The following is a 27,232-nucleotide window of genomic DNA, read 5'->3' on the forward strand; positions in this document are numbered from 1 at the left end:
ATGGGCCGGAAGTCACGCAGCGCCACGTCTGCGGGTTCGGAGAGCTTCAGTCAGGTAGGAGGAGCCGCCGCTGGCTAGCTGCTCTGTGAGGTGGGGGTGAGGGGTAATCTCCGGCGGAGGTGAGTGGGGCCCTTAGGCTTGGCGACGGGAATGGGACTCTCCAGTCCGTAGGGGTTCGGCCTACCGATGGGCTGCGGGTAGGCTAGCGGGCAGGCTAGCGGGTAGGCTAGCGGACTGACCCACGGACCGCGCGCGGAACACACCCGCCCCTGCGCCTTCCGAGCGGGCCCGAGGGTCTCATGCTGGGTGTTCTGGTCCAGAGGCCTGGAGCTGGGGGTGCTGGCTCAGGGTTGAGAGCCGGGAAACGTGCAGCCATTTGGGGGCTGGAAGGAAAGCGGAACAAGCAAGCGGTTGATAATTGAATGGAGGGAAGGGGGATGCTCTCAACTCTTGTAGAGTGGTCACTGTTTGGGCTTGTAAGCTTTGAATAAAAGTGGTCGCGCCCTCATTGAACGTAGTTTTAGGACCGAAAACGCTTTGAAGGGTGGAAGCATTTTTTCTTTTTAAAAAGATTTTCTGGATTTAACAGGACTGGTTTACGCCCTTATGAATAATCATGATGTATTACCGAATGGTCAGTTTTTAACAAAGTGTATTCATGCTTGTGAAAGAGATTTGATCACTTTGGACCAAACTAAATTAGCTTGCTGAATACCAGTTTTTTCTAGCTGGACAAAAGAAAAATTTTTTCACCATTTCCTTTAACTTTTGTTCATTGAAGCAATGAAAGAAAATGAAGAAAACAAGATAGGACTGCTGCTCATCTCTGGGCTAACTGGGAATGGGACTGACCCAAGAATTGAATAAATAGTACATACAACTGAGGTTGGAAACCCCAAGTTCCACTTAAAATTGGAGTATCCCAGAGAAGGAAGTACTGGTGGGCTAGGGGCCAGTTAAAGGTAAAAAGAAGATGTTACTTTCAGAGCTTAATTTAGAAGGATGTCCTGATCCTCCCTTATGAAAATAGAAAAATCCACTGCAAGAAACATTAGGAGGTCTGGGCAGTCTTGGAGAGGAGGCTGTTGTCCTTTGCTTTTCCTTTGGGTGTATGTCTCTGTGGTCTGGGAGGAATAACGAAAGAACCAACAAATTTCCCAGATATTTTGGATATGTAGTCCCAGTCCATTTGACAGTATGACCTTAGGCCCCAGTCTGTCACCAGCTACCCATGTAAATTTAGGTTATTTAACCGAGGCCCAAGCTTAAGTTTTTCCATTTGTGAAATGAGGTAATCTTTGATTGTGTAGGAGTCTGTTAATCTATGTGTGGAATCTTCATTTTAGTTGAGAGTGGACCATTTTAAGTTCACCCTGTGTCCAGGAATAGCCCTGGAGCCAAAATGAGAGATGAGTTGGGGTAATCTGCCATCTGCCCTGGAGGGGATGATGCAAATTGGGCAGGATCTTGTAGGTAATGCCTACCACCAGGACTTACTGTACCATTCTTTTCTTTTTTTTTTTAAAGATTTTATTTATGTATTTGACAGAGAGAGACACAGTGAGAGAGGGAACACAAGCAGGGAAAGTGGGAGAGGGAGAAGCAGCCTTCCCGCTGAGCAGGGAGCCCGATGCGGGGCTCGATCCCAGGACCCTGGGATCATGACCCGAGCCGAAGGCAGATGCTTAACGACTGAGCCACCCAGGCGCCCCTGTACCATTCTTTTCTTTCTCAAACATTCTTTGTTGGGGTTCAGAACGAGGCAGACCTGTTAGTTTAAGGTGGCAGTTTTTGAAGCAAATGGCCCTTGAAAGATTTCTTATGCTTGAAAAATATTCCTTAATTTTGTAGACATGGATTTAGATGCTATTAGAGAATACTCAGCATTACATGCCAAACCCAGTGGACTCGTTCTTCAATATGGGACCGCTGGCTTTCGAACGAAAGCAGAACATCTTGATCATGTCATGTTTCGCATGGGATTATTAGCTGTCCTGAGGTCAAAACAGACAAAGTCTACAATAGGAGTCATGGTAACGGCATCACATAATCCTGAGGTAATGCCTTTAGTGCTCTTATAAAGCAAACCTTTATTTACAATAACACATCTTAGTGTCTGAGCAGTTTGACCCCAAGTACAAATTCTAATTCTAGGAATGTGCCTACTCGGTATGTGCCTTTGGATTTGAAATGGCTTTTTCTTAAAGATTAATTTATTTTAGAGAGAGAGATAGAGAGTGCATGTGAGGGAAGGGGCAGAGGGAGAGGGAGAATTCCAAGCAGACTGATCACTGAATGTGGAGCCAGACACCAGGCTGGATCCCACAAGCCTGAGACTACACACAACCCGAGCTGAAATCAAGAGTCAGACACTTAACCGACTGAGCCACCCAGGCGCCCCTGAAATGGCTTTTTCTTGATGAGTGTTCATTTAGCTCATGACTGTAGAGGGTGTGGAGAGAATGAAATTGAGAGTCATTTCTTGGACTGTGTCCATATTAGAGAAATAACAGAATGTCCTTCCAAGTTAGTTGTATTGAGACAGTATAAGTAACAAAAAGTATTACTTATGTTAATTTGGTAGAGATTAGAGAGATTGGAGCCAAGGTGGGGAGAAGGGCAAACATTTGAAAAGATGTAGTGCATTTTGAAAATTTTTTAGACTGGTTTTCTTTTCTTTTTTCTTTTAAAGATTTTATTCATTTGAGAGAGAGAGAGCACACGAGTGAGAGACCACAAGCAGGGGGAGCAGCAGAGGGAGAGGGAGAAGCAGACTCCCCACTGAGCAGGGAGCCCGATGTGGGGCTTGATCTCAGGACCCTGAGATCGCGACTTGAGCCGAAGGCAGCCACTTGACTGAACCACCCAGGCACCCCAGACCCGTTTTCTGTAGTTAGGGAATATTAGGGAAGAGTTTCCTGTTCTAAATGAACAGCCAAACAGGTGGCTCCACGTAAACAAAAGTGAGCTTTGGGCAGATTACTGATGAGGCCTGATGATTCTAGTGTTATGAGAATTACTTTTTTTTTTAAAGATATATTTATTTATTTTAGAGCGAGAGAGTGTGTGAGCCAGGGAGAGGCAGAGAGAGAGGGAGAGAGACTCTCAGGCAGACTCCCAGCTGAGCGCAGGGCCTGATGTGGGGCTTGATCCCGATCCCATGACCCTGAGATCATAACCTGAGCCGAAACCAAGAGTTGGACCCTCAACCAACTGAGCTACCCAGGTGCCCCCCAATTTTTTTAGCAAAGTATTCTTTTTGACATAGTTTAACTGTTTTATTGTGTATTGCCTGTAGCTCACTAATATGTGGTTTGAATAACATGCCTCTTTTTGATTGCAAGAGCGTGAGACTTTTGCCTTTGTAGCTAAATCAGCAGCAAGTTAAAGCTCTGTAAGTCTGTGAAGGATTATAACCTCCTCTTCCCCCCACACAAGAGGACATTGCTTGTCCAGCTTGTAAATGTGGATCATTATAAATGTGTAAGTGTCTGAATGTCTAAATCACCACAATTAATGACTTGTGGGCTGAAGCCTATATTTATTGCTAGGTCTAGAATTACTTCTTAAAACAATACTGAACTGTTTTCTTCAGTTGACATTCACTCTGAACTACACTTTATTTCTTCCCCAAAATTTGAGCAGAACAGAATTGGGAGTCAGTTTTCAGCTTTTGTCACCTACTGGTTGATATATTGGCCAGTATGTTCTTAAAAGAGTCCAGTGTCATAGTGAGGAGGATCTCTCGGTGCCTTCATTGTACTCCATTTGTGCCCTGGTCATGTAATTGTTGGTGAATGCACAGATGACAACCTTTTTAAAAAACTAGTGTAGCATAGTGGCTGGTGGGTTTAAGAGTCATGTAGACTTGATGTTTTAATAGCAGCACTGATACTGTATGAACATAAGCAGATTACTTGCTCTGAATCTGTTTTTTTTTTCAAAGTAAGATTGGAGTAAGAATAGCATCATTAGTAGGATTGATGTTTGTTATGAGGATTTATATAAAACACCTAGTCCAGTGCCTGGCATTCCATACGGTCACAGGTAAAGCCACTCACCCATCAGTGTCTTTTTTAGGGGAAAACAGCTTGAGTTTACTTCCTCAGCTCACCCTTGTGAATATGCGCAGATGACTTACTGTTTGCTTTTTTTTTAAGGAAGACAATGGGGTAAAATTGGTTGATCCTTTGGGTGAAATGTTGGCACCATCTTGGGAGGAACATGCTACCTGTTTGGCAAATGCCGAGGAACACGAGATGCCGAGAGTGTTGATGGACATCAGTGTGAAAGCAGCCGTGAATCTGCACCAAGATGCCTTCGTAGTGATTGGTAGAGATACCAGGTGACCATCAGAGTTACTGGTGAAAGCAGCTTTGTGAACTGGACCTAAACGATTGCATTAGTTTTAGTACCCATGATAAATTGAAAGAATTAAGTGGAACTAAGAGGCTCCTCCACCTACCTGGCCTTTTTATTTTTAATAGGATGGAGGTGGTAATCCGCTCCTGCATCTTAGGGGTTTTGGAGTCTGAACCCCAACTCTAACACTGTATGACTGGGTAGGTTACTTAACCTTTGGAGCTTCCATATGCCCATCTATAAAATGTTGATGTTAAAGCCCAACTCAGGGCTTTTGTGAGGATTACATGAGATAATGTATGCAAAATACCTATTTCCTGACCCGAGAGAAGTACTTAACGTATGTCTCCCACCCCTTTACTTCTATAGATTTACTATTTTCTCCTATAAAGTAAGAACACGTGATTGTAATTCAATATTTATAGAGATTTACCTCATAATCTACATTATTGTTGGTTCATATATTTATATCATTTTCCCATGCTGGCATTCACTGGAAAACATTAACAATATATTATTTCACATACAGTAGCTCCCCCTGCCCCTTATCTGCCGGGGATACATTCCAAGACCCCCAGTGGATGCCTGAAACCATAGATAGTACCGAACTCTATATACCATGTTTTTCTCTATACATACATAATTATGATAAAGATTAATTTTTAAAGATTTTATTTATTTATTTGAGAGAGAGAGCATGAATGGGGGGAGGAGCAGGGGGCAGGGAGAGACAGAAGCCCAGGCAGACTCTGTGCCCAGCGCTGAGCCTAAGGTGGGGCTTGATCTCAGGACCCCGAGATCATGACCTGAGCCAAAATCAAGGGTCCAGATGCTTAACATTGACTGAGCCACCCAGGTGCCCCTATGATAAAGATTAATATATAAGTTAAACACAGTAGTAGATCAACAATAAATAATAATAAAGTGGAACAATTGTAACAACATACTATAATAAAGTTACGTGAGTGTAGTCTCTCTCTCAAAATACCTTATTGTACTGTACTCCCTCTTCTCTTTCTTGTGATGATGTGAGATGATGAAATACCTGTGTGAGAGAGGATATGAGGCCAATGTAGGCATTGTGATGTAGTGTTAGGTTCCTGTTGACCTGACAGTATGTCAGAAGGTGGATCTTCGACTTCTGGACTACAGTTGACCTCAGGTAACTGAAACCATGGCCAGCGAAACCGTGGACAAGAGAGGGCTACTTGTCATATTTGGCAGCTTTTGCCTTCCTTTACAAAAAGATATTATTGTAAAATGTTAGATTAAAAGTGTACTTTGAAACAGAAGCATTCTCTTTAAGATTTCATTTTAGAGATTCTTTCTAAAGGAAATTTCTAGTCGTAGTCTTAATGATAGGACATTAGGACAATGTCTGGTGTTTTATCCTTAATGTGTTACCAGAGAGACTTCTAAATACCACTGATTGTGGATTTGTAAGTATCAGAAATAGCCTAGTGACTTATGTTCTGAAACAAATTATTATCCTACAGTAAAGCCATCCCACATGTAATTGCCTCTTACCGATTAACTAGTTTAAATGATATAGAACTTCATTTTCTACAAGGCAGTTATAATGATCTACTTTATTTTCAGATAGATAATTTGTTCTGACTTTTTCAAATGAAAAATAGGTTCTGTATCCTTGGTAGTTTAATACCCAGTACTGCATTATGCAAAGTGTTTGCATTCAGTATTTATTGCTACTATTTTTAGGTGTTGTATATGGTGTTACAGTCAAACTTGAAAAGGTTTTTGGGTATGGTGTAGTTAGTGTATTTTTATATTTGTTTTCTAAATTCATTTAAAAGCCAAACTCTTTCCAAGAAATGTATTGTGAAAGGCTGCTGGAAAATGCTTATACTCTATACCTCTATTATCTCTGCAGTTTTCAGACTTTACAGGTTTCAGTTCAAATACAGTGAACCTATTATCCTGAAATTTGTAGCATTTGCTTTCAGAACTAGCAACTCTTGGTTTCAGAATGGGATGTGTTATTTTCTTCCTTTTCTTTTCTAGGCCCAGCAGCGAGAAACTTTCACAGTCTGTAATAGATGGTGTGACTGTTTTAGGAGGTCAATTCCATGGTATGTAGCTATCCTGAGTTGTAAATTAAACTTTAAAAAACTTAAAAAACTTTTAAGAAAGTTGTAAAAGTAGTACCATTTATTTTAGAAAAGTTTGAAAGTACAGATAAAATAACTTTTTAAAAAATGAACTTCCAGGTACAGGGGCACCTGGGTGGCTCAGTCAGTTAAGCGTCAGACACTTGTTTTCAGCTCAGGCCAGGATCTCATGGGTCCTGGGATAGAGCCGTTTATTGGGCTCCACACTCAGTGAGGAGTCTGCTTAAAGATTCTCTTCCTCTGCCCTTCCCCCCATTTGCATGAGCATGCACTGTCTCTACCTCTTTCTCTCTCATAAATAAATCTTTTTTTTTTTTAAAGATTTTATTTATTTATTTGATACAGAGAGACACAGTGAGAGAGGGAACGCAAGCAGGGGGAGTGGGAGAGGGAGAAGCCGGCTTCCCGCTGAGGAGGGAGCCCGATGAGGGGCTCGATCCCAGGACCCTGGGATCATGACCTGAGCCGAAGGCAGACGCTTAATGACTGAACCACCCAGGTACCCCAAATAAATAAATCTTTAAAAAAATGAACTTCTAGGTATAAAATACTAGCTTTTTAAATTTAAAAAGTTAACGATTTTTTCTGGGTGTGCATATTTTGTTTTAGCTATAGGAGATTATATATAAGAAATACTGATCTTAACTTTCTTTAGTAAGGCCAAATTTCCTGAAATAAAAACCTTTGACGTTAACTAGAAGGTGTTCATTCTGGGGAGCTTTTGTCAATATCATGTATTCCCAAATAGCTGATCACATGTGGAATCAGCTGTTACCTATCGAATAGTGGTGGAAAATATCTTTGGCCTGCTTATAATCTGATTTTAAGTTTTGACAGGTTTTCCTATTTTAGCAAATGAAGAACTACATGCAGGAAAATGGAGACTAGCATCCTGCTCTCACATCGTTCATGCCCCTTGTGAATGCAGTGACTCCATTTTGCTTGGAGGTGAATTTCCCTAGTATCTCCCTAGTTTCTCATTTTAGAGACTTCTTTAACCTCCTTTCCAGCTCCTCTGTGCTCGTCCTTCAGAGTTAATTTGGCCTGTTCCAGGAGCTTACTTCTCTGCTCTTCAACTCATTACTTAGCCCACTGCAGGCAAAGTCTCCGTCCTTGCCCCTTCAGTGAAGTGTCTCTCTCAACACTCACCTGAATTCTAATTGCCAAATCCAGTGGCTATTATAAAGTGGGGATTCTTAGCCTGGGGCCCAGGGCTCCCTGGGAAATGTGTGGTTAAGCTGCAGGGACCTGGTTGATCTCTTGATAACAGTGTGCAGAGTGTTACCAACCAGCACACGCACTTTTCTCGGGAGAGGAGTTACTGCTTTCGTCAGATACTCAGAGGGATCTGTGACCTAAAAATAACTTTCAGAATTTATATTTTGAAGTTTTTATTTCAGTTGCTGTCTTGATAGCTCTTCACACTGTGACCTCTTCCTTTCTTTCTTGAAGCTTCGACTTTCTTGGCCACTATTTCTTATCGGTCTTCTTTGTGGGTTCACTCTCTTCATATGGGTGTTCCTTATTTCTCTCTTTCATTCTGCTTGATTTTTGAATGATCATCTTTACTGCCAAAGCTCCAGCTATGTATAGTTTAATTTTTTATTAGTTCATCAAACTTTTTTTTTTTTTGAAAGATTTTATTTATGTATTTGACAGAGAAAGACACAGCGAGAGAGGGAACACAAGCAGGGGGAGTGGGAGAGGGAGAAGCAGGCTTCCCGCCGAGCAGGGAGCCCGATGCGGGGCTCGATCCCAGCACCCTGGGATCATGACCTGAGCCGAAGGCAGACGCTTAACGACTGAGCCACCCAGGCGCCCCCATCAAACATTTTGACTGCCTGCTATATACAACCCTCCAGGGAGTCTATTTCATGCCGCTCACAAATTAAAGTAAGAAACCCATTTTGTATCATGATGTGTGTATATGTACCTGTGTGTGTAACTGACACAAAAGTATCAGTAAATAATACCCACACTGCACGACGTGCATTCATCTGTGTTATTTAAAAAAAAAAAATGCAGAGATGCTGGTTGTGTCTTACTAAGTGGATTCCATGATCCCTGATGGGCTCAGGTCTGCAATTTGTAAAGCACTAGGCTAAGTGAGGTCTCCACTTAGGTGGTCTGCCCTTACTCCAGCTTCACCTGGTGTAACACTATTGTTTATACTGTCCTCAGAATGCTTCACCTTTTGCACTGTCATTCTAGCTCTAGAACCATCACTGTTCTAATGTTTTAATCTAGAAAAACGTGAGAGTAATTTTTTTTTTTTTTTTTGGACCTTTCCGTCATTTCTCTCTTCAGCTTAGTGTTCTTGAGGAAATGAAAGGTTAATGTAGCCACAGCATAGGGAGAATGGGGGAAGCTAGTAGATAAGGTCAGGGAAGTAAGCACGAGTCATAACATCCCAACGTTGTAGTAAAGATTACTTACTTGAGTAAGTCTTTTGGAATACTGTTTTCCTCTCCTTATACACCTCCATCGCACTAGGTTAAGTGCTGATCCACTTTGAACTCCTCCCTCTCCTTCTTTCCGAATCTTGTATCAGAGCCGTGGTTGCCTTCATAAAATACCATTTCCATTGTATACCTGCGGGGCTCAGTAGCTTAAATGACTTTTTGTCTCTAGTCCTAACTCATGTGCTTGACTTTGAAGACCTCTGATGGATTTAGTTACAGAATATTTATTGGATATTGGTCATCTCTGCTATTTCTCCTGTTTCTTGCTCTTGCTTTTGGTGCTTTTCTTGTGTGGTTTGCTATTTTTGACTATAAGCGGTTTTTCTTGGGAAATTATTTGTGGGACATTTTTGAGGTTTATGGTGAAGGCCTATTTCTGTGGCAAAGTTTGGTTATTGCTTTTGCTGGGTGCCTGGGGGTGCTACCTGACGGGTGGATGACAAGTTTCTTGATGGGAGTTCTTGGTTATGTGATTTGGGCCAGAAATCCAGGCGAGGCCTGTGCTTCTGGTGACAGCTCTTCAGGGATGGGTTATCTCCTGCTCTTCTTGATGTCAAGACAAATCTCCTAGGAGTGGGCACTTGGAGCTAGTTCACTTCTGACTCAGCCTTGCACTGAAGAATAGTTCTTTGAGGCTTCAGCTTCATGAGGGGCTGGTCTTCTACTGGGTTTCCTTCCCATCTTAAGTCAGCAAGGATTTTTTTTTGCACCAAAAGTGGTAGGTTAATTTCTGCTTTAGAGGAATGCCCTCAAAGCCACACTGGCTTCCCAGAGCTCAAATTTTGGAATTCTCTCTTCACAGAGGTTTTGGCCTTAGTCCTCTGTAACTTGTTGGCACAGCGATGCTTTTTTAAAAGAGATTTTTCTTTTATCTAGCATTTTTGGTTGTTTTCAGGAGTACGGTGCATCTGAATTAAATAGTTGCAGTGTTGTTGGAAATAGAACTCAGTTATTTTTCTATATTCTCTTTTTATGTTACCTATCCATATTAAATGTGTGTTTTTTTCTAACACTACCAAACAATTAACTTAATTCTCTGACATTATCTACCTAGAGGTAGGGTCAGATCCCACAGGTAAAGGGCTCAGTGCCATGTCTCCTCCCCTTCCCCCATTTCAGAATCCAGTCACCTGAGCTTCTGACGACCTCCTCCTTGGTTTGAGTAGTGTGCTAAAGGGCTCACAGAACTCAGAAACATTTTACTTCCAGATTACTGGTTTATGATAAAGGATAAAACTCAGGAGCAGCCAGCTGGAAGAGCTGCACAGGGCAAGGTATGTGGGAAGGGGCATGGAGCTCCCGTGCTCTCTGTCTGGGCAGCCACTCCCCCCAGTCTGCACACGTTTATCAATCCAAACCCCATCCTTTTGGGTTTTTATGGAGGCTTCATTACATAGGCACGATCAATTAAGTGATTGGCCATTGCTATTTGAACACAATCTCTAGTCCTTTTCTCTCCCTGGAGTGGCAGGGGGCCCAGGAATAAGGGAGAGGTCTGGAAGTTTCAACTCTTTAATCACATGGTTGGTTTCCCTGGCAACCAACCTGGCCCTGTCTAGGAGCGGTCCTCGTCGTCTCATTAGCATAACAAAAGACAATTCCTTGCTCTCATCGCTTAGAAATTCTAAAGGTTAGAAGCCCTGCCAGGAATGGAGACAGAGACCAAATCTCTATTTCTTATTATAAATCACAACATCATAATGTAACAGTTACTTGTAATGATTTCAGTGGATATTTATGCATATTTCTGAATAGTTTGGAAGTTAGCATTTTAGTTTTCTGAGATGTCTTTTTTTTAAGGAAGATCTGTCAAATTCATATGGTATCAATCCATTTAAACTTTTTTTTCTTTATTAAGAAATGTGACAAATTGCTTTTTGTATTTCTCTGACAGATTACGGCTTGTTAACAACACCCCAGCTACACTACATGGTGTACTGTCGAAATACCAGTGGCCAATATGGAAAGGCAACCATAGAAGGTTACTATGAGAAACTCTCTAAGGCCTTTATGGAGCTTACCAAACAGGTGAAAATCTCTTGAACATGGTTAGAGTTTAAGCAAATGAGTAACATCAGTTGAATAATTTATCTTAATTAGATAGTTTGTCACTCCTCCTTTTTTCCAAAAATGCAGTGTATTTCCTTTTTCTTTCTAGGGCACCACAAGGTTTGACCCTTGTATCTTGCTAAATATCTGTTGGCATTTACTTGGCAAGGCACGTAGTACATTCTGAGATAATTGGGAGAGAAAACATGGGGTTCTTGTGGTTTCATATTCATTCAGATGAATTTTCTCATAGGGTTAATGTTAGGTGCTATTGGCGTGATACTTGAAGTGTCTACTGCTGAGAAAGATTTTATCTCCTGGGTAGATTAGCTTCTTAAACCAGGTTGAGAAAGATTTGGGGGGGTATAATTAATTTGACCAACAGATACTGAATGCATGTTGTTAACCCAACAAAGCCCTTGTTCTCATAGAATTTATATTCTGAAGTGAGGATGGGCCAGGGAGGAGACTGACAAGGAAAAACCCAGATCTGCCCAGTGGTGTTACATGCTGTGAAGAGAATGACAGGTGTCATTCTGCTCATCCGTCTATATAATTATTCCCACATTTGAATGCCTGTCATGTAATATAGGCTATAGTATTATTTTGAAGGGACCCTGCTTAACTGAGGCTAAATTTTGACAAAGCTCCATTACCATAAGTTATTCCATCAGTGAAACTGTTCTAGTGTCAGTGTCCAAAAAAAAAAGTTTTTAAAGGTTTTTAAATTTTACTTTGGTTTTCTACAATTTTCACCTGAATGTGTGTACCCTTTTGTTTCCCAGGTTAAAATAGATGAGTTAACTGAAACAATGGAAGATGTTTACATATACCTATATTTGCCTTATGCTTTACTCTTTTATAACTTGAAATTTTTCTTCCATGTGTGTTTTCCTTTTAAGGCTTTCTGCAGTGGAGATGAATATAGATCACTTAAGGTTGACTGTGCCAACGGCATAGGGGCCCTGAAGCTGAGAGAAATGGAACACTACATTTCCCAGGGTCTGTCAGTTCAGCTGTTTAATGATGGAACCAAAGGGAAACTCAACCATTTATGTGGGGCTGACTTTGTGAAAAGTCATCAGAAGCCTCCACAGGGTATGTAGAAAATTTGTTTTTAGAGCTCTTGGAAACCAGTCTTATTTCCAGACAGAGTGGCCAAGTGAGTTGAGTCCATGCAGCTAGTCCTGGCACTGCTGCTTGAGACATCTGGGCGTCTCCTTACTCGTCAGTGCCATTTAGAACGTGGTCTGCTCTCTGCCGTAAGTCACACAACTCCTACTGTGTGGGGGTGGGGGAAGGAAAATCAGAAACTGGTGTTTAGAGCTGTGAATCTCGAACTGTAGCGTGCATGAGAATCACCTGGGGGGCTTGTTAGCACAGATTCCTGGTCCTGCTCTAGAGTCTCTGATTCTGTAGGTCTCTGGGGTAGGATTTAGGTATGGTAAGGACTTGCATTTCTCAAGTACCCAGCCTTCCTTAATGGTGCTGGTCTCCTGGGACCACACTTTGAGAATCATTGATCTAAAGGACAGCAATAGTAAGTAGCATTTTTCACCTTATCTGAATTAGACACACTATGGAAAGGGAATTCAACTCTGCTTAATTATAATTGTCTGCAAAAATCACTGTTCTCCACAGTCGGTATATTAGAGGAAAACTTCTGTAGACTGTAGTTGTACTAAGAGGTGTTCTATATTTAACTGCATTGCAGATACTAAATTGTTAGCGGGTGGGCCACGCTTGGCTTGCAGATGTGTTTTGTTTGGTCTGCTGTGTGTGTGTTTAATTGTCGCCATTTAAAAACTCCGTGATTTCACTTAAATATTAGAAACTCTGGCTTCTTTTTACCAAAATCAGAAAATGTCCATTCTCACATGGCAGTAATCAGCTGCCGTGGAGTGGCTCCTGCCCACTTCAGACAGAACTCCACAGACCTCATCCAGTCAGCTCTCTCATTTATATGGTCCTGCCTCACTGTAGTAAGCAGTTAAATTTTTAGTTGAATCAACCAGTTTGAACTTTTTATTGAATTGCTTGTTTCGACCTTTACTGACAGTTTGGTTCTGTCCATTCACTGAATGTGGAGCTCTTCCTCTCCCTTGCTCTAGGCACTGGTAAGGAGAACAAAGGCATGAGAAATGTAGCTAAAATTAATCTCTTTACAACTTGTAGCCCACTCATACCTGAGACATGCAGAGTGTGACATACCTCAAGGAACTTATGGCTGCCTTCATGTTGATGTTTATTAATAGAGACTAAAAGCAACCTTATCTTGACAATAACCAGACCTCCAAGGTCCTGTAAACCTCACTTTCAGCATGGAGAAATTCCTTAGAAACTTCCCTTATCTCTAATCACTCCTCCTCGCAAACTTAAAAGTATATAATCAGTCACTCCTCACCATCACAGTGCAGCTCTTTCTGGTATGGATCCTGTCCCCTGCTATAATAGAAGCACATATTTGTACTTTAAAATGCCTCAAGAATTCTTTCTTGACTCTTGCGCTGGCGGCCCCACATCACAGGCTACAATATGAACAAAAGCATAGGCCCTCTCACTTTCCTGAAGCTTGTGTTATGCCCTGTAGTCAACCTTATGTTCATATTCCTCACGGAAGTCTCATGTTGGATTTGTCCACCTGCTGCTGTCATGGCTAAGGAACAGCAGAATTTTCTAATAAGTTTGACATGACAGTTGCTGAGGTTTTGATAGCTTTATGCAAATTACACAAGCCATATTTCTCTCACAGTTTATAATTCTTTGCTCTTAGTTACCAATGTTTCTTGTTACTGATGGTGTGAACAAATAAAAATCATTTTTATTAGAATTAAAGCACATACCTCATCTATTGCTGATTATTATTTTTTTAAAGATTTCATTTATTTGAGAGGGAGAGTGACAGAGATAGCGAGAGAGATCACAAGCGGGGAGGAGAGGGAGAAGCAGGCTGCCGCTGAGCAGGAAGCCTGACGTGGGGTTCAATCCCAGGACCCTGGGACCATGGCCTGAGCTGAAGGCAGACACTTAACCAACTGAGCCACCCAGGCGCCCCTATTGCTGATTATTTTTTATATGTAAAGGACGTCATAGTACTAGGTCAGTTGCATTCACAAATATCTGTAGCTTTCCAAAAACTATATGGGAACCTGTCTTGCCAAACCAACTGGCTTATAAAACAGAATTTTATTTTAATATTACATCAAGTTTCAGCATAGAATTCTTTTCCAATTAGCTGTGAAAGAATTTACCCTGTAAAAACGACCAATAAACCTTTATACTATTTAAAGATTAAGACATTGGCTTTTATTTAGAAGGATAATTTTTTAAGTACCACAAGGCCAGTTATGATCATACTTTAGTGAAATATTTTTCCTTTGTAACCAATGTAAGAGAAAAAACTTTTATATGGAGGTTTATTCCCATTTCTATGACTGAAATGCATTTTAAAATTCTGTGTGCTAGGAATGGAAATGAAGTCTAATGAAAGATGCTGTTCCTTTGATGGAGATGCAGACAGAATTGTTTATTACTACCTTGATGTAGATGGTCACTTTCATCTCATAGATGGAGACAAGATAGCAACACTAATTAGCAGTTTCCTTAAAGAGCTCCTGTTGGAGGTATGGTGGGGTGATCGACTGCCCTTTAAAACAAGACTTACTGGTGACTAACAGGCATTTGAATGTCTCAGAGGCACTATTCTTACAGAGTTCCTTACCTTTGTGGCCAGAAAATACAAGAAGATACGGTAATTTTAGTCATTTCAACACGGGGCATTTGGAACCTGAAGGTAGTACTCTTTTCTTATACTGGCAGAGTTTGTGATTTGAAGCTTTGTGAAGTTTTGGTTTCTTCATAACTGACACTTTAATGAGAGTTCCCATTATCAGTCCCAAAGCCTCAAGTTTAAACAGAAAATCTCATCTTCTGAGAGCTATATTTACTGTGTTATAATATGCTTAATAATGTGAGAGAGGTTTATTCTGTTTTGCTTTTTTGGAAATCCTAGGCCAGCTTTACATATAGAACGTAATGAGAAGTAATTATTATAATATTGGGAAAGATATACTTTGAGAATTCAGTTAAATACTTTTTAATGCTCAAAAGTATTTTAGCTTTTTTTCTGGCATTCATGTAAATTTTCACTTTAGGCATTTATTGCATAAACTGAGACACAGCTGACCTAGGCGATGATTTTGTCATCCTTTAGAACTCTCATTATATGTTTGCTTTTGTAATTAATGTCATTACTTTTGATGGCCAGGCAATTATTATTTTTATCTAGATTGGAGAAAGTTTGAATATTGGTGTTGTGCAAACTGCGTATGCAAATGGAAGTTCAACACGGTATCTTGAAGAAGTTATGAAGGTATTGAACCATTTCAATTTTCTGGTAGCTTCTTAATATATTCTAAGATATTTCTGTGAGGAAAACAATGCCCTCATATAAGTGAATAGGTTGTAATACATGAAACTGAGCTGTTGTCCATTTAAGGGTAAGTAGAAATCAAAAATAGGAAAAAAATATTGTCCCTGATGTGAAAAGAGAGATTCTCCCCCCTCCCTTTTTTTAAGAGCATTTCTTTTAGAAAACTTATAAATTCTTTCTCTGCCTCCTTTATAGTGAATGTAAATCTTTTTAAAGGCTAAGCAAGTTTTATAGCTCGGGAATGTTTTCCATAAGGGTCTGGAGTCCCCTCATTGAAATATAATCTTAAGGGAAGATAGCACCCCTGTCTCCCAGGCTCCTGAGAGTTTCCGTTAGTTAGAGCTTGGAACCAGCCACTTATCTACTTGTTATAGAGATATGAGAGGTTTTATTATTCTTTTGGTAAGGACTAAACACTGCCACCACAGTTATCAGGCACATTTAAGACAAAGTGTGTGACAAATGGTCCTGTGCAGTCTTCTTGAGAAGTGGGCCTATTCAGTAGGCATAGGGACTATTGCTTTGGGGTTTCACAGTGTGGGAGATAGACTGGGCTCAACTAATACAGCAAGGAAAAGTGGAGATTTTGGAGCCAAGGAGCAAAGGGGGAGGGGGTCATTAGATGGAAAATTACTGAGCAGTCATCAGGGGTCAGGGAGGATTCTGGCTAAATCTACCTGAACTCCTGAAGGCAGGCTGGGTGATTAGATATTACCTGGGGGATGGTACAGCGTGAGGACTTTGATCAGTTGTCGAAGGTAGGACATTCTTGCTGAGGTTGGACTCTGGGAGACGCGCCCACGGGATAGGACCTGTTCAGGCTCACAGGGCAAGTTTGGTCTGAGGATGGAATCTGTTACTAGTTTTGTATCTTATTTTTTCCCCCAACATCCACCAGATGACTGACCATCCTCTATACCACATCACCTGCTCTAAGAGTGAGTTAGAGGGTCCATGACCAAAATTAGATGTTTGTCTTTCTCTTTTTCTCACTAGCTAGTGTATTATTTTCCAACTTTTGTGTATCCTTTTTCAGACTGCTGCATTTTACTAGTTTTTGGTACCTTTTCATTCTTTTTTAAGCAAGAATGGCAAAGTCAAATTCTGGTAGAATAGGTGAGGTAAGAACAGCAGGGGTATAAGAACTAGGAACAGTGCCCACCAGGCCCACTGCTGTCTCCTTTAGTCAGATTCTTCAAGAGAAGCTGAAAATCTGAATTTTTATGTGAACCTCCTACTTTTTTAGTCTTGGCAATTGGTGCGAAATTCCAGAGGTAGGCAAAATAAAACACATCAGGAGGCTGCTAGTTTGTGACCTAAGTAGAAGGTTGCAGTAAACGCCCTCGGCACTCCATCTGGCCCAGTGGCCTGCTGTTCATGAGGATTATTCTCAGTACTTGAGTTATCGTTTTAGTATTTTCTCATGTTCTGTCTTAAAAAATTTTTATAGGTAAAATGCCCTGTTTAAGAAACTGAATGCACCAGAAACTGTTAATCATCAATCCATTCTCCTCTGGGTGGATGAAGTATTTTGAGCTCTAGCCTTTCCTGAGGTCTTTTAAATCCAGTCAAATGCTGATCTAACTTGATCTTGGTCTCCTCGGTAGTTCTGCCGCGATCAGTCTTAACCACTCTTCTCGTTCAGATCTCTCCAAGACTTGGGCTGCCCAGTGTTGCTAGTCTTACCACTCTAATTTCTTAATGGGATTAGTCCTAGAAACCTCCTAAACCAATCTCTTTGACCCTTCTAAGCCAGGGGATGGCAAACAGGGGCCTGTGGACTAAATCCAGCCTGCCACGGGTTTATGGTTTTATTGGAATACAACCATGCTCATTTGTTGCCGTTATCATCTGTGGTTGCTTTTATACTAGTGGCAGAAGTGAGCCGTTGTGATATGATCTCTATCATATGGTCTGTGCACCCTAAAATATTTATCATCTGGCCTTTTGTGGTAAAAGCTTGCAGACCCCTACTGTAAGCCATTCTCCACACTGTAGCTAACTGAGCTTTCTGCAGTTAGATCATATCACTCTCCCACTTGGAATCTTTCATTATCTTATCAGGGGACACACTCTCTCTCTCTTGCTTTTTCCTTGGCTGTGGGCTTCTTTACTGCCTTCTCTCCCGCATACTGATACCACTTTGTATTTTAATTGCTTGTCTTCCTCACTAGCGAGCTCCAGGAGGTTTGTTCCCTATTGTATCCTTGGGAGAGTAGGTACATAATATCTGCCCATTGAATAACTGCTGTTGTGTTTCTTTAAATATATGTTATAGGTGTCTGTCTATTGTACTAAAACTGGTGTAAAACATTTGCACCACAAGGCTCAAGAGTTTGACATTGGAGTTTATTTTGAAGCAAATGGGCATGGCACGGTAAGTTTTTTTAATCAGCTACAACCGGCTTTAGCTGGACGTTTTTTAATGATGGGAGTTCTGTATCTGGATGGCAATAGGTTATACCCCCCTTTGTTGAAATGATCAGTATGATGGTAGAATCAGATTATTTGGTTAACATACTATATTCTTATGTGTTGTGAAACTGGTTTTCTTTTAGATTGATAATGATCTTTGAGTATGAAGAGATGATTCTTCGTTTCTTAAAAAAAATATGCAGTTCTTTTTTTACAAGCAGATCATCTATATATTGTTTAAAATCTTTTCTTTGAACGGGCCACAGGTGGTACAAGGAAAGTTCAGTAGCTTTGGTGAATTGAAGTGTTGGAATGCCTGAGAATTAAGTTATGAACAACTAGAAATGAATGTAATTAGCAATAAGCATATAAAATTTTTAGGGGGCTTTCTGTAGGTAGAATGTTTAAAAAGTTTGAGATATAGTTCACATACCTTAAAATTCACTATTTTGAAGTGTATTATGTGGCTTTCAGTATATTCATAAGGTTGATTTTTTTTTTAAAACGTTTTTATATCTCACCTCATTTCATAAATGGATTGGAGGTGGCCAACAGAAAATATGTTATCTAGGTCAGATTATTTTCCTCATTAATTCCGAGCTGGCTTCTAGAGGCCTTGAACGTAAGAAAAATAACGTCTTAGGAAATGCAGTTAAAATATAACTTCAGTAATCTAATTAATGCAGAGGTTGATAAATGATTTTAGAGGGCAGATAGTAAATATTCTAGTCTTTGGGCTGTAAGGTCGCTGTTGCTGGTATAGGGTTGAGTGAGTGGGTGTGGCTGTGTTCCGGCAAAAACTGGCCAGTGTATTTTAGTTTACCAACAAACATCTATTTCATCAAGTGCTGACTGTAGTATTGAGCCTTGGAAGGCACTAAAATCATGGCCAAAGAATTTTAAAAATGACAGGAATCTTGAGGAACATGATGTATATAATATCCATGGTACTGTTTGCCATAATGTGATAAATATGATGAACCGCTTTCTACTTTTACCTAGCTTATATCCTTTAAATTTTTAGGATAAGAAAACTGCACTACTTATGTTAAATTATATATTCTTCCAAGTAAAATGGACACAGGCTTAAAGAATCTGGTGGCACAGGATAGATGGAGCTGGCCGAGGGGCAGACATAATGAACTCATGTATTTTGCCTCTGCCAGGGTGGTACTTTCTTTGTAATCAGCTCTTTAAATTTTGATAACCAGTGTCATAATTTATAAATGAATCCCCCCTCCCCCTGTAATATCTTTTGGGTACTGATTCAATCTTGTTAATTTCATTCATTCGACATCTGCTATTATTTTTCCCCTCAGTTTTTCCGGATTCATTTTGAGTTTCAAAAGTGGTTTAGCTAGGGTGCCTGGGGCATGGATAGTGGTTTGTGACTTTGTGTTTTATGCTTTCATTACAGGTACTGTTTAGTAAAGCTGCTGAAACAAAGATAAAACAACTAGCAAAAGAATTAGAAGATAAGAAAAGGGAAGCTGCTAAGATGCTTGAAAATGTTATTGACTTGTTTAACCAGGTCAGAGCTGGTGGGGTGGCAGGCTCTTGGTTACTTTTACATTATTCAGAAGGTAGAATAGTATGCTGGGGGAAAAGAGAGAGGGAGAAGCAGACTCCCAGGGAGCAGGGAGCCCGATCCCAGGACCCTGAGATCATGACCTGAGCCAAAGTCAGATGCTTAACTGACCGAGCCACCCAGGCACGCCTGAATAAGACATTAAAGTAGAAAAGTCCTGGCACCTTCCTTGCCACAGTGGTATGTATATACAGTTGAGATTTACACTGAAATGCGGTGATAAAACATTGATGTGCTTCCTTCCCCCTACGTTTTATGATGAAAATTTTTAAGTATAATGAGTTGCTTGCACCTAGAGGCAAGATTCAGCTATTGAGTCTATATATATGTGTTGCATCGTTGAGATTGGAGTCTACAATATGGCAATGGAAGAGCAAGCAAAGAGTGGGACTAGGAAAAGCGATGGAACTAATATTTGAGTATCTTGCACATACGAGGCACTTGACATACCTCATTGTGTAATCCTTGTAATAACACAGGGAGGGGGTTATAATTCCCATTTCATAAGAAACAAAGAGCTCGGAGCTACTAAGTGAAGAGTATGGATCTAACTTCAGGTGTGTCTTATACCACTTTACCATGCATGATGCCTTCCATTGTCATGGTAATAAATATCTCAAAAGGGATCTAGTTATAAAGGAAAATTTGAATCATAGAATGTTAATGCTGGAACCTTAAGAGTTATCCAGTCTAATTTATAATGAGGAAGATTAGAGGCAAGTTTCTCAAGAGCTAGTTTCAGTGTTCTTTGTTTAACTCATTATGGTCTTCCATTCCCTTATTTCTCCATCCACTCCAGTTTAATAATCCCATGTGGGGGCAGGGAGGAAGCACAGGATACTGTGATTGGTTTTCTAAGACAGAGCATTCTTATCCAAGCTTTGCTGGCATTAAAGTACTTTCTTCCATTGTGTCTCGTAGGCAGCTGGTGATGCTATTTCTGACATGCTGGTGATTGAGGCAATCTTGATTCTGAAGGGCCTGACTGTACAGCAGTGGGATGCTCTTTATACAGATCTCCCAAACAGACAGCTCAAAGTTAAGGTGGGAGCGAGATTTTAAAAACTACTTTTCTGAAAATTAAAATGTATTATCTCCAATCTCTATGTGAAAGTAGTTCCTTTGTGTCATAGTTCATTATGTACGTATATTGCACAGAAAATGCCTTATATCATCTGTGTTTTGTCACATCTTAAAAATTATGGCATAACCATTCAATTGTTTGAGAAGTATTCACTTTACAAACTTTAAAGAAAAGGTGATACATATTATTTATAATGAAGATTTTATTATGGAAAGTTTAAAACACAGAAGTGTGGGGAGAACAAAACTCAGCTTCAACAGATTTCAGCTATTGTCCTTCACCATATCCCCCATGTTATTTTGAAGCAATCCTGATAGCCTATCATTCTGAGTGAAAATATTCCCTTTGCGTGATTCTTGGTTCATATAGTACTTTCCTGGGGCTAGATGCTGCAAAGTAGGAGATAATTTTTTTTAAAGGCATTTCATAGAAATGTTAATTGATACCTATACGCCATTGTACACATTTGTGAAAGATAATTAACAGGTAGTAAGGCCCGAGTTCACACAAATGGCTACTCATTGTTCAGATTAGTTTTTGGCATATTTAGGCAATTTTTATCATGACCCTCTTACATAACTGGTTGCCACTTTCCACTTTATAAAAATACTTAGGGTTATTTGATCAGTGACTTAAGGCCTACAGTACTTACTGGCTATTTTAGTGGTAACTATAAGACAGTGTGGAAATGGTATCTTTTTTGCTTGAGGTATTCTTTAGATATTGAAGAAAGAAGCTGTACAACTGAAATTAACCTTGATTTTGTCAGAAATAAAAATCGTAAAAATTTTTAAAACATTTTATTAGAAGTGTGAGCTCGTGAGTGGGTGGAGGGAGAGAGAGAGAGAATCTCAAGCCAACTCCACGCAGAGCATGATGCGGGGCTGGATCTCACAACCCTGAGATCATGACCCAAGCTGAGACCAAGAGTCACAGGCGCCCCATAAAATTTTAGTGCAGTTGTATTCTGTGCTTATTTTGGTACCTTACTGTCTGACAGTGTTGCACTTGGGGGTACAATAAGCTGAAATGTAGGTCTGTTACTATTGAAATGGCCACAGTCTTTCGGTAGGAATTACGTTGAAGAGGTAGGCTTCTGAAAGGAAGTGTAATAGTGACAAATACAAAATGTTTTGCATAGGTTGCAGACAGGCAAGTCATTAGCACCACTGATGCTGAAAGACAAGTAGTTACACCTCCGGGACTACAGGAGGCCATCAATGACCTGGTGAAGAAGTACAAGCTTTCCCGAGCTTTTGTCCGGCCTTCTGGTACGGAAGATATAGTCCGAGTATATGCAGAAGCGGACTCGCAGGTAAGCTGGGGCAGTGCTATTGAAAAAATGTGCAGTGAGAGTCTGACAACATGGGTAGTGGGGTTGGTGGCAGGAGAGAAAAACTATTTTAATAGTGTTGCAGTCTCACTGATAATTAAGGGTTTAATGTCAGATTTGTTTATGCAGATTTTTAGGTTCATATTAATACTACAAAATTATTTTCATCAGTAGTTGAACAAAATTAGATGCACTTAGTTTATTTCCCCAAATATTTTTCTTTTGATTTACTACAGACTTCCTGAAACTGCCCTATTTCTAGCTATGGTATGAATAACAAATAGAGACTTGGTTTGCCTTATGTGGCCTGAAGTGGATTATCCTTTTTTCCCCTCCTTTAAAAACATAATCCTGCTGCTTTATGAAAACAATCAGCTTTGCGGTCCATGTTTAAATTAACTGGTACCATCAGCCATGCTGATTGAAATTCATCTTTGTCTCTGGACTTTGTTTATTTGAGAGAGACAGACAGTGTGCACAAGTGGGCGGGGGGAGAGGAGCAGAGGGTGAAAGCCAAGCAGACTCCGCACGGAGCTGGATGTGGGGCTCGATCTCAGGACCCCAAGATCATGACCTGAGCGGAAACCAAGAGTCAGATGCTCAACTGGTTGAGCCACCCAGGCACCCCTTTGTCTCTGGACTTTTGTTTTTTAAAGTAATTTCCTTTAGACAGCCTTGCCCTCTGCTGCTATTCTCCTGATAAGGTAAAGACCTCATGGTCTGGACTTTTAAATTTGCCCTCTTCACACACCATCATCTTAAACCCTGATAACAGGCAGTCAGAAGGAGGCATTTTATAAGGGAGCTGGCAGCTTTTTGGCAGAAGCTTAGGCCATCCCAGAATATAGTGAATAAAAATCCCTGGTGGACGGGGAGAGGCCATCTGGGACCTGAACAGTTACTTACTCTTAGGCCAGTTGTGGCCTTGCTTTTAAGGAGTAGGTTTTATTGAATTATTCAGAGTTTGGGAATAATCAAATTAGATTGTAAAATCAGTTAAGGACTCACCTGCCTTAAATAAATGGAAAACTCAAATTCTTCTCAGAGTCTTGGAATTTGTTACTGAAAGATTGAAAAAAAGAAAATTTTTCATTTGATACGTTGAAACAAAATCAAGAAGCTCCTTCCCCTTCCCTCAGAGTTGATGCTAGTTCTCATCTAATCTCCTTTCATGTAATTTGCAGGAAAATGCGGATAGCCTTGCTCATGCAGTGAGCTTGGCAGTATTTCAGCTGGCTGGAGGAGTTGGAGAAACACCCCAACCAGGTTTCTGAAGACAATTTTTTATGTTCATGAGAAACTGGGTTTTTAAAAAGTTTTTTACAAAATAGTACTGCCATTATGGTGACAGGTTCAAACACATTTGTAATCAAAATGTTTACAGTGCATCTTACTAGATTGCTTCTAGAACAGATTGTTTTTCTTAAACACTACCATAAGTAATTGTTTAGAAGTAGGTAAGCCTTATACTTGTTAAATTTAGTTTTTAAAAAGCAAAACTTACCGAATTTCAGTCTCACTAATGTAAAGTACCTGGGCTTCACTATGTGATTCAGTCATTAACTTTCTAATACATGCAGGGAAAATTCATGAGGGCTGCTGGAAAAGTAAACCTTATTATCAGCTCCTTGGAGTGTCTTTTTCCATCGCCGTTACCTAGCCACACTTGCTGTTTTACAGGATTCACCATTGTTGATACGGATGGGGAGGGTGGAGAAGACTTTTATACAAACAATTTTTAGAATGATTCTTAAATGACTTACCTGTTCAAGGAACATCACCAGGAATTCAGAGGTGTGAGATGGAGACTGTGCATCTCTACTCTGTACAGAGGTTGAAATGCTCATGCTGCATTTAGGAGGATGCATGGCCCAGGCTCCAGTTATTCTTTACTCCTCTTAGTGAAGGCATGCGGGAGAAAACTAATGGTCATACCTTACCATGCCTCCGACAGAAAAGTGACGCCATTCTGATACTAGAATGTGGTAATAGAAAGAAGATCCCAACAAATCTAAATTAAACAAAGCCTGAAACCAATAGCAAAAAATGTGCAGTGTGTATTTTGCAGGTTTAAGACAATTCAGGACAGTAAAACAATGGACTATAGATGTATATAGATCTCTCTCAGGCACCATAATCAATATGAGCCAACAATATTTAAACTTGATTCAGGCCACATTCAGACATTTGCTCTTATTTACAAATATTTAAATTAAATACAACCTGAAATGTGTTTTGTTACATACAAAAAAGAAAAAAAAACTATACAACTCGGAGCAATGTTTGTTTTAAATAATTACATTTACATCTAGTTAAATGGAACCACTTGTAATGCCTCAAGTTTTTATCACCCCTTCCAGAAAATCTTTTTCTACCATCTCTTCTATTTTTTGCCTGGCTTTGCTGGAAAATGGTTTGTGGTTTTCCAGTTTCATGTCCTTGTTAGGGAAGGTGTTTGAGTAGAGGATGGGGCTCCCTGAGTGTCCTGCACATCGGCTGGTGACTTTGCTGTTGAAGACTTGGCTGAGCACATTGAAGAACGGCAGGAGCTGCTCGATACTGCGCACGGCGCAGATGGTGAGCAGCAAGTGCCCCGGCTCCCAACCCAACGTTCTCCCTGAGTTGTCTTCCTCCGGATTCTTCTGTAGAAAACAGAAGGAGATTGTTATACAGATGAATACAGTCCATGAGAACATTTCAAAGGGTATAAACATCAGCAACAGTTAACAAATACAAATGATGACAGTAAGTCTCCATTCCAGACTTGATTAAACTCCTGCTTCTAACTGAAGCCTCTTCATGCCAGTTACAAAGTGTGGGTAGATGGGTCCAATGCCGTAGTCACGTTTTCCAACTGGAGTGCGTAAGTACGCTCATTAGCAGAATTGGTTTTGGAGAGGGAGAGTCAAATATTAACAGTTTATGTTGTGCTTTGCATATACTCAAAAAGCTCCCAGATTTCTGGACTCCCACTAAGGTGACCCAGGACAAGTGACCACAGAAGAAGGTTAAGAAGAGACCGCAGTCTTCTCCACGTCACCACTAGTAAATCAGGTAGTTCCCTTCTAGCCAAATGGCTTAAACTTGCCACAACATGGTAGCAGGCTTCCAAGTGAATAACTCAGTACGAGAGAAAGGAAAGGAGCACTCAGGAGAGACCCTGCCATCTGCTTCTTGTGTTAAACAACATAGGGAGGAAAGCTGGACCTGGGGTCGAAATAACAGGGTGGGTGTCACGGCTCTATTTACTCACTGGGGGACATCCTTGGGCAAGATACAGAAAGGTTCCTCATTTTAAAAAAGTGGGGAAACAATCTATTTTCCAGCAGAGAAGTCAAACGAGAATGTAGGTGAAAACTGTCAACTAAATGTAAATGCAATTAAAATAATTTGTGTACGAAGAGGCTGGTTTCAAAGGCCAACTAGATTATACAAAGATGTAGACATCAGTCTATCTAAGGAAAGTTACAAGAGAACTGGAGATGTCTGAGTTTGGGCAGAATCACAGATATAAAAACAGTGGAGAGAATGAAAACAGACATGGACTAGATAGAAAATGGGAAAAAAAAATCATCAAGGGGGACTTAAAAAGCAAAACTACTACAGTCTGTCCTATTGGTTAACAAATGGAGTTTGCCTTCTCAGATCAGATGTTTCTTTCACTAAGTTTTAGTAACACTAGTTTCCTAGTGGAGAAAGGAGATGCAAAATCCAGCTTATCATGTGTGATCACAAGCTTTGTTTGCTTATTTAAAAATGAAATCCTGAGAAAGGAAAATAGATTGAAGTTAAAATAGCAAACAAAAAAAGATCATCCAGTTCTTTAGAGCCAGAAAAAAAGAAAAAAACCCCAGCAATTCTTTAACCTCCAATCTAAAATACAGGCTATAGAAAACCTCTTCCTTTTGCTTAACTAGAACACTGGCTTTAATGACAGTCCCGGGACCAACTTTCCCATCACTGGCTACCGTTCGGTTGGCTGACCATACCACCTTTCCAGTCCCCGAAATTAAACTGCAATCCAATAGTAATTCAAGAGTAAACATGAATTTATCCTGAGGGAAAAGGCATAATATGCTTGAACCCTCCATACAACTAGTTTACAAATGTAACTGAGGTGTAATCTTTTGTTTATATTCTTGCCAAGATGTACCTGTAAGAGAGGGACTTTTACTACTAAGCTCTTGACCGATAAAGAGTGCCCCTGTTTTGGTGTTCTGCTCTTCATCAGAACTATAACACCTCCTCAATAATAAAATTAAAAACTCAGACATGTTTCCATAAAAATGATTTCTCCTTTCACTTCACCAGTCTACAGTTGAAGACAGACTTCCTTCCTGTTTACCTCTCTTGTACTTGTTGAGATCCAGACCTGGGTTTGTGTCTCAATATTTGGTCCAGATGTGGCAACTTTTGCTGCCACATCACAAGCATCAAAAAGCCACCCTCACCTGATGCTTGGCCATCTCCAATCCCTCCAAAATCACTGTCTTAAAGTCCTCCTCCTTGTCCTGTGGAAGGAAAGAGGAGAACTCATAGCCTTTGTTCCAATTACAAATGTATGTTTGGCCATGAAGACCTTGTTTAAAGTGTAGAAAATGCTTTCTAATCAAAACTGTTTTCTTATTCTGGGGGACACGTTTTTGGCAAAAGGCTGTCTTGTTTATCCCTTAGGTCCAGAGAGGGGTCTTATAAAAATGGTCAATACTAATGAGATGTAGGGATGACAGAAAGTGCACGGCTTCTGGATTTATCATCACAATTATTTTTTCAAACCCTGTAATATCAAAGTGAGAAGTACCCAAGTCCTATCCCTAAACTCTGGATCCAACTTTCATCTTCATCTCTGCCCTTTTACTTAGTTCCTGAAGAATTTTAAAATCAAGTTCCTCAGATCCTTCAAGCACAACCTCCTCTTTAATCACTTTCCTCCAACCCATTGTTTGCAGAATGTGGGTTAGTTTTAGGGGTGGCTGCCTGATTAGGGGACCCAGAAGACTGGAAAATTTCTGAGCACTCAAAGCACATACTGCAAACCCCAAAAGCACATCCCCAAACTTTACATTTTTGAAAAAAATAAAAAAATTTAAAGATTTTGTCTTGTTTTATTTGTTTTGTAAGTAATCTCTACACCCAACATGGGGCTCAAACTCATGACCCAAGATCAAGGCTTGGATGCTCAACTGAGTCAGCCAGGTATCCCTGAAAATTTTTTAATTAAAAAAAAAAAGACAAAAGATTTGGAACAAAGGCTCACTGATGAGCATGCCAAATTCATTATTTTCTGGGGCAAAGATCTCTAGCCTGATGCATACTGAAAGATATAAAGTACATAAGACAGGATATAAGTACACTTTACAAATTTTTTCTTCTTATAT

At 40.2% G+C, this 27,232-nt stretch overlaps 2 protein-coding genes across 15 annotated transcripts in view; one reads left to right on the forward strand and one right to left on the reverse strand.

Annotated features, from left to right (window-relative positions):
- The first annotated feature begins 2 nt into the window (after positions 1-2).
- Positions 3-26,945, forward strand: PGM3 (phosphoglucomutase 3). 7 transcript variants are annotated; one of them, XM_028108013.2, is made up of 13 exons: positions 60-119; positions 1,852-2,057; positions 4,161-4,345; positions 6,385-6,452; positions 10,848-10,981; positions 11,905-12,100; positions 14,468-14,625; positions 15,291-15,374; positions 17,713-17,811; positions 19,267-19,380; positions 20,359-20,481; positions 21,663-21,836; positions 23,039-26,945. In XM_028108013.2, exons 2-13 carry the CDS (start codon positions 1,854-1,856, stop codon positions 23,126-23,128), a joined length of 1,629 nt encoding a protein of 542 aa, XP_027963814.1. In that variant the 5' UTR covers positions 60-119; positions 1,852-1,853; the 3' UTR covers positions 23,129-26,945. The 7 variants fall into 7 exon arrangements, with proteins under 7 accessions (XP_027963815.1, XP_027963814.1, XP_027963811.1 ...); XM_028108010.2 differs by lacking the exon at positions 23,039-26,945 and having other exon boundaries at positions 21,663-22,889; XM_028108014.2 differs by lacking the exons at positions 60-119; positions 1,852-2,057; positions 23,039-26,945 and adding an exon at positions 3-54 and having other exon boundaries at positions 21,663-22,889.
- Positions 20,706-27,232, reverse strand: part of DOP1A (DOP1 leucine zipper like protein A) — a 115,210-nt gene continuing 108,683 nt past the window's right edge. For 2 of the 8 annotated variants that reach the window (XM_028108006.2, XM_028108007.2), the window contains exons 37-38: positions 26,306-26,365; positions 20,706-24,496 (exon numbers count right to left, since the gene is read on the reverse strand). In XM_028108006.2, the coding sequence (XP_027963807.1) occupies positions 24,191-24,496; positions 26,306-26,365 (366 nt within the window). In that variant the 3' untranslated portion in view covers positions 20,706-24,190. The remainder of the gene's footprint in view (positions 24,497-26,305; positions 26,366-27,232) is intronic. The other 6 variants (XR_015768339.1, XR_015768337.1, XR_015768335.1 and 3 more) reach the window with 6 other exon arrangements.

Source organism: Eumetopias jubatus, unplaced genomic scaffold, assembly GCF_037043125.1.
Source record: "Eumetopias jubatus isolate StellerSeaLion01/CBP00866 unplaced genomic scaffold, mEumJub1_p1.0 scaffold_6, whole genome shotgun sequence".
In the NCBI taxonomy this organism is placed as follows: domain Eukaryota; kingdom Metazoa; phylum Chordata; class Mammalia; order Carnivora; family Otariidae; genus Eumetopias; species Eumetopias jubatus.

Bases quoted from the DNA above. Each gene is read 5' to 3' on its own strand.
- PGM3 (XM_028108010.2), top strand. From the start codon at position 1,854: ATGGATTTAGATGCTATTAGAGAATACTCAGCATTACATGCCAAACCC. The intron at 15,375-17,712 runs GTATTGAACCAT...TATATGTTATAG, and splicing joins ATCTTGAAGAAGTTATGAAG to GTGTCTGTCTATTGTACTAA. The intron at 19,381-20,358 runs GTCAGAGCTGGT...TGTGTCTCGTAG, and splicing joins TTATTGACTTGTTTAACCAG to GCAGCTGGTGATGCTATTTC.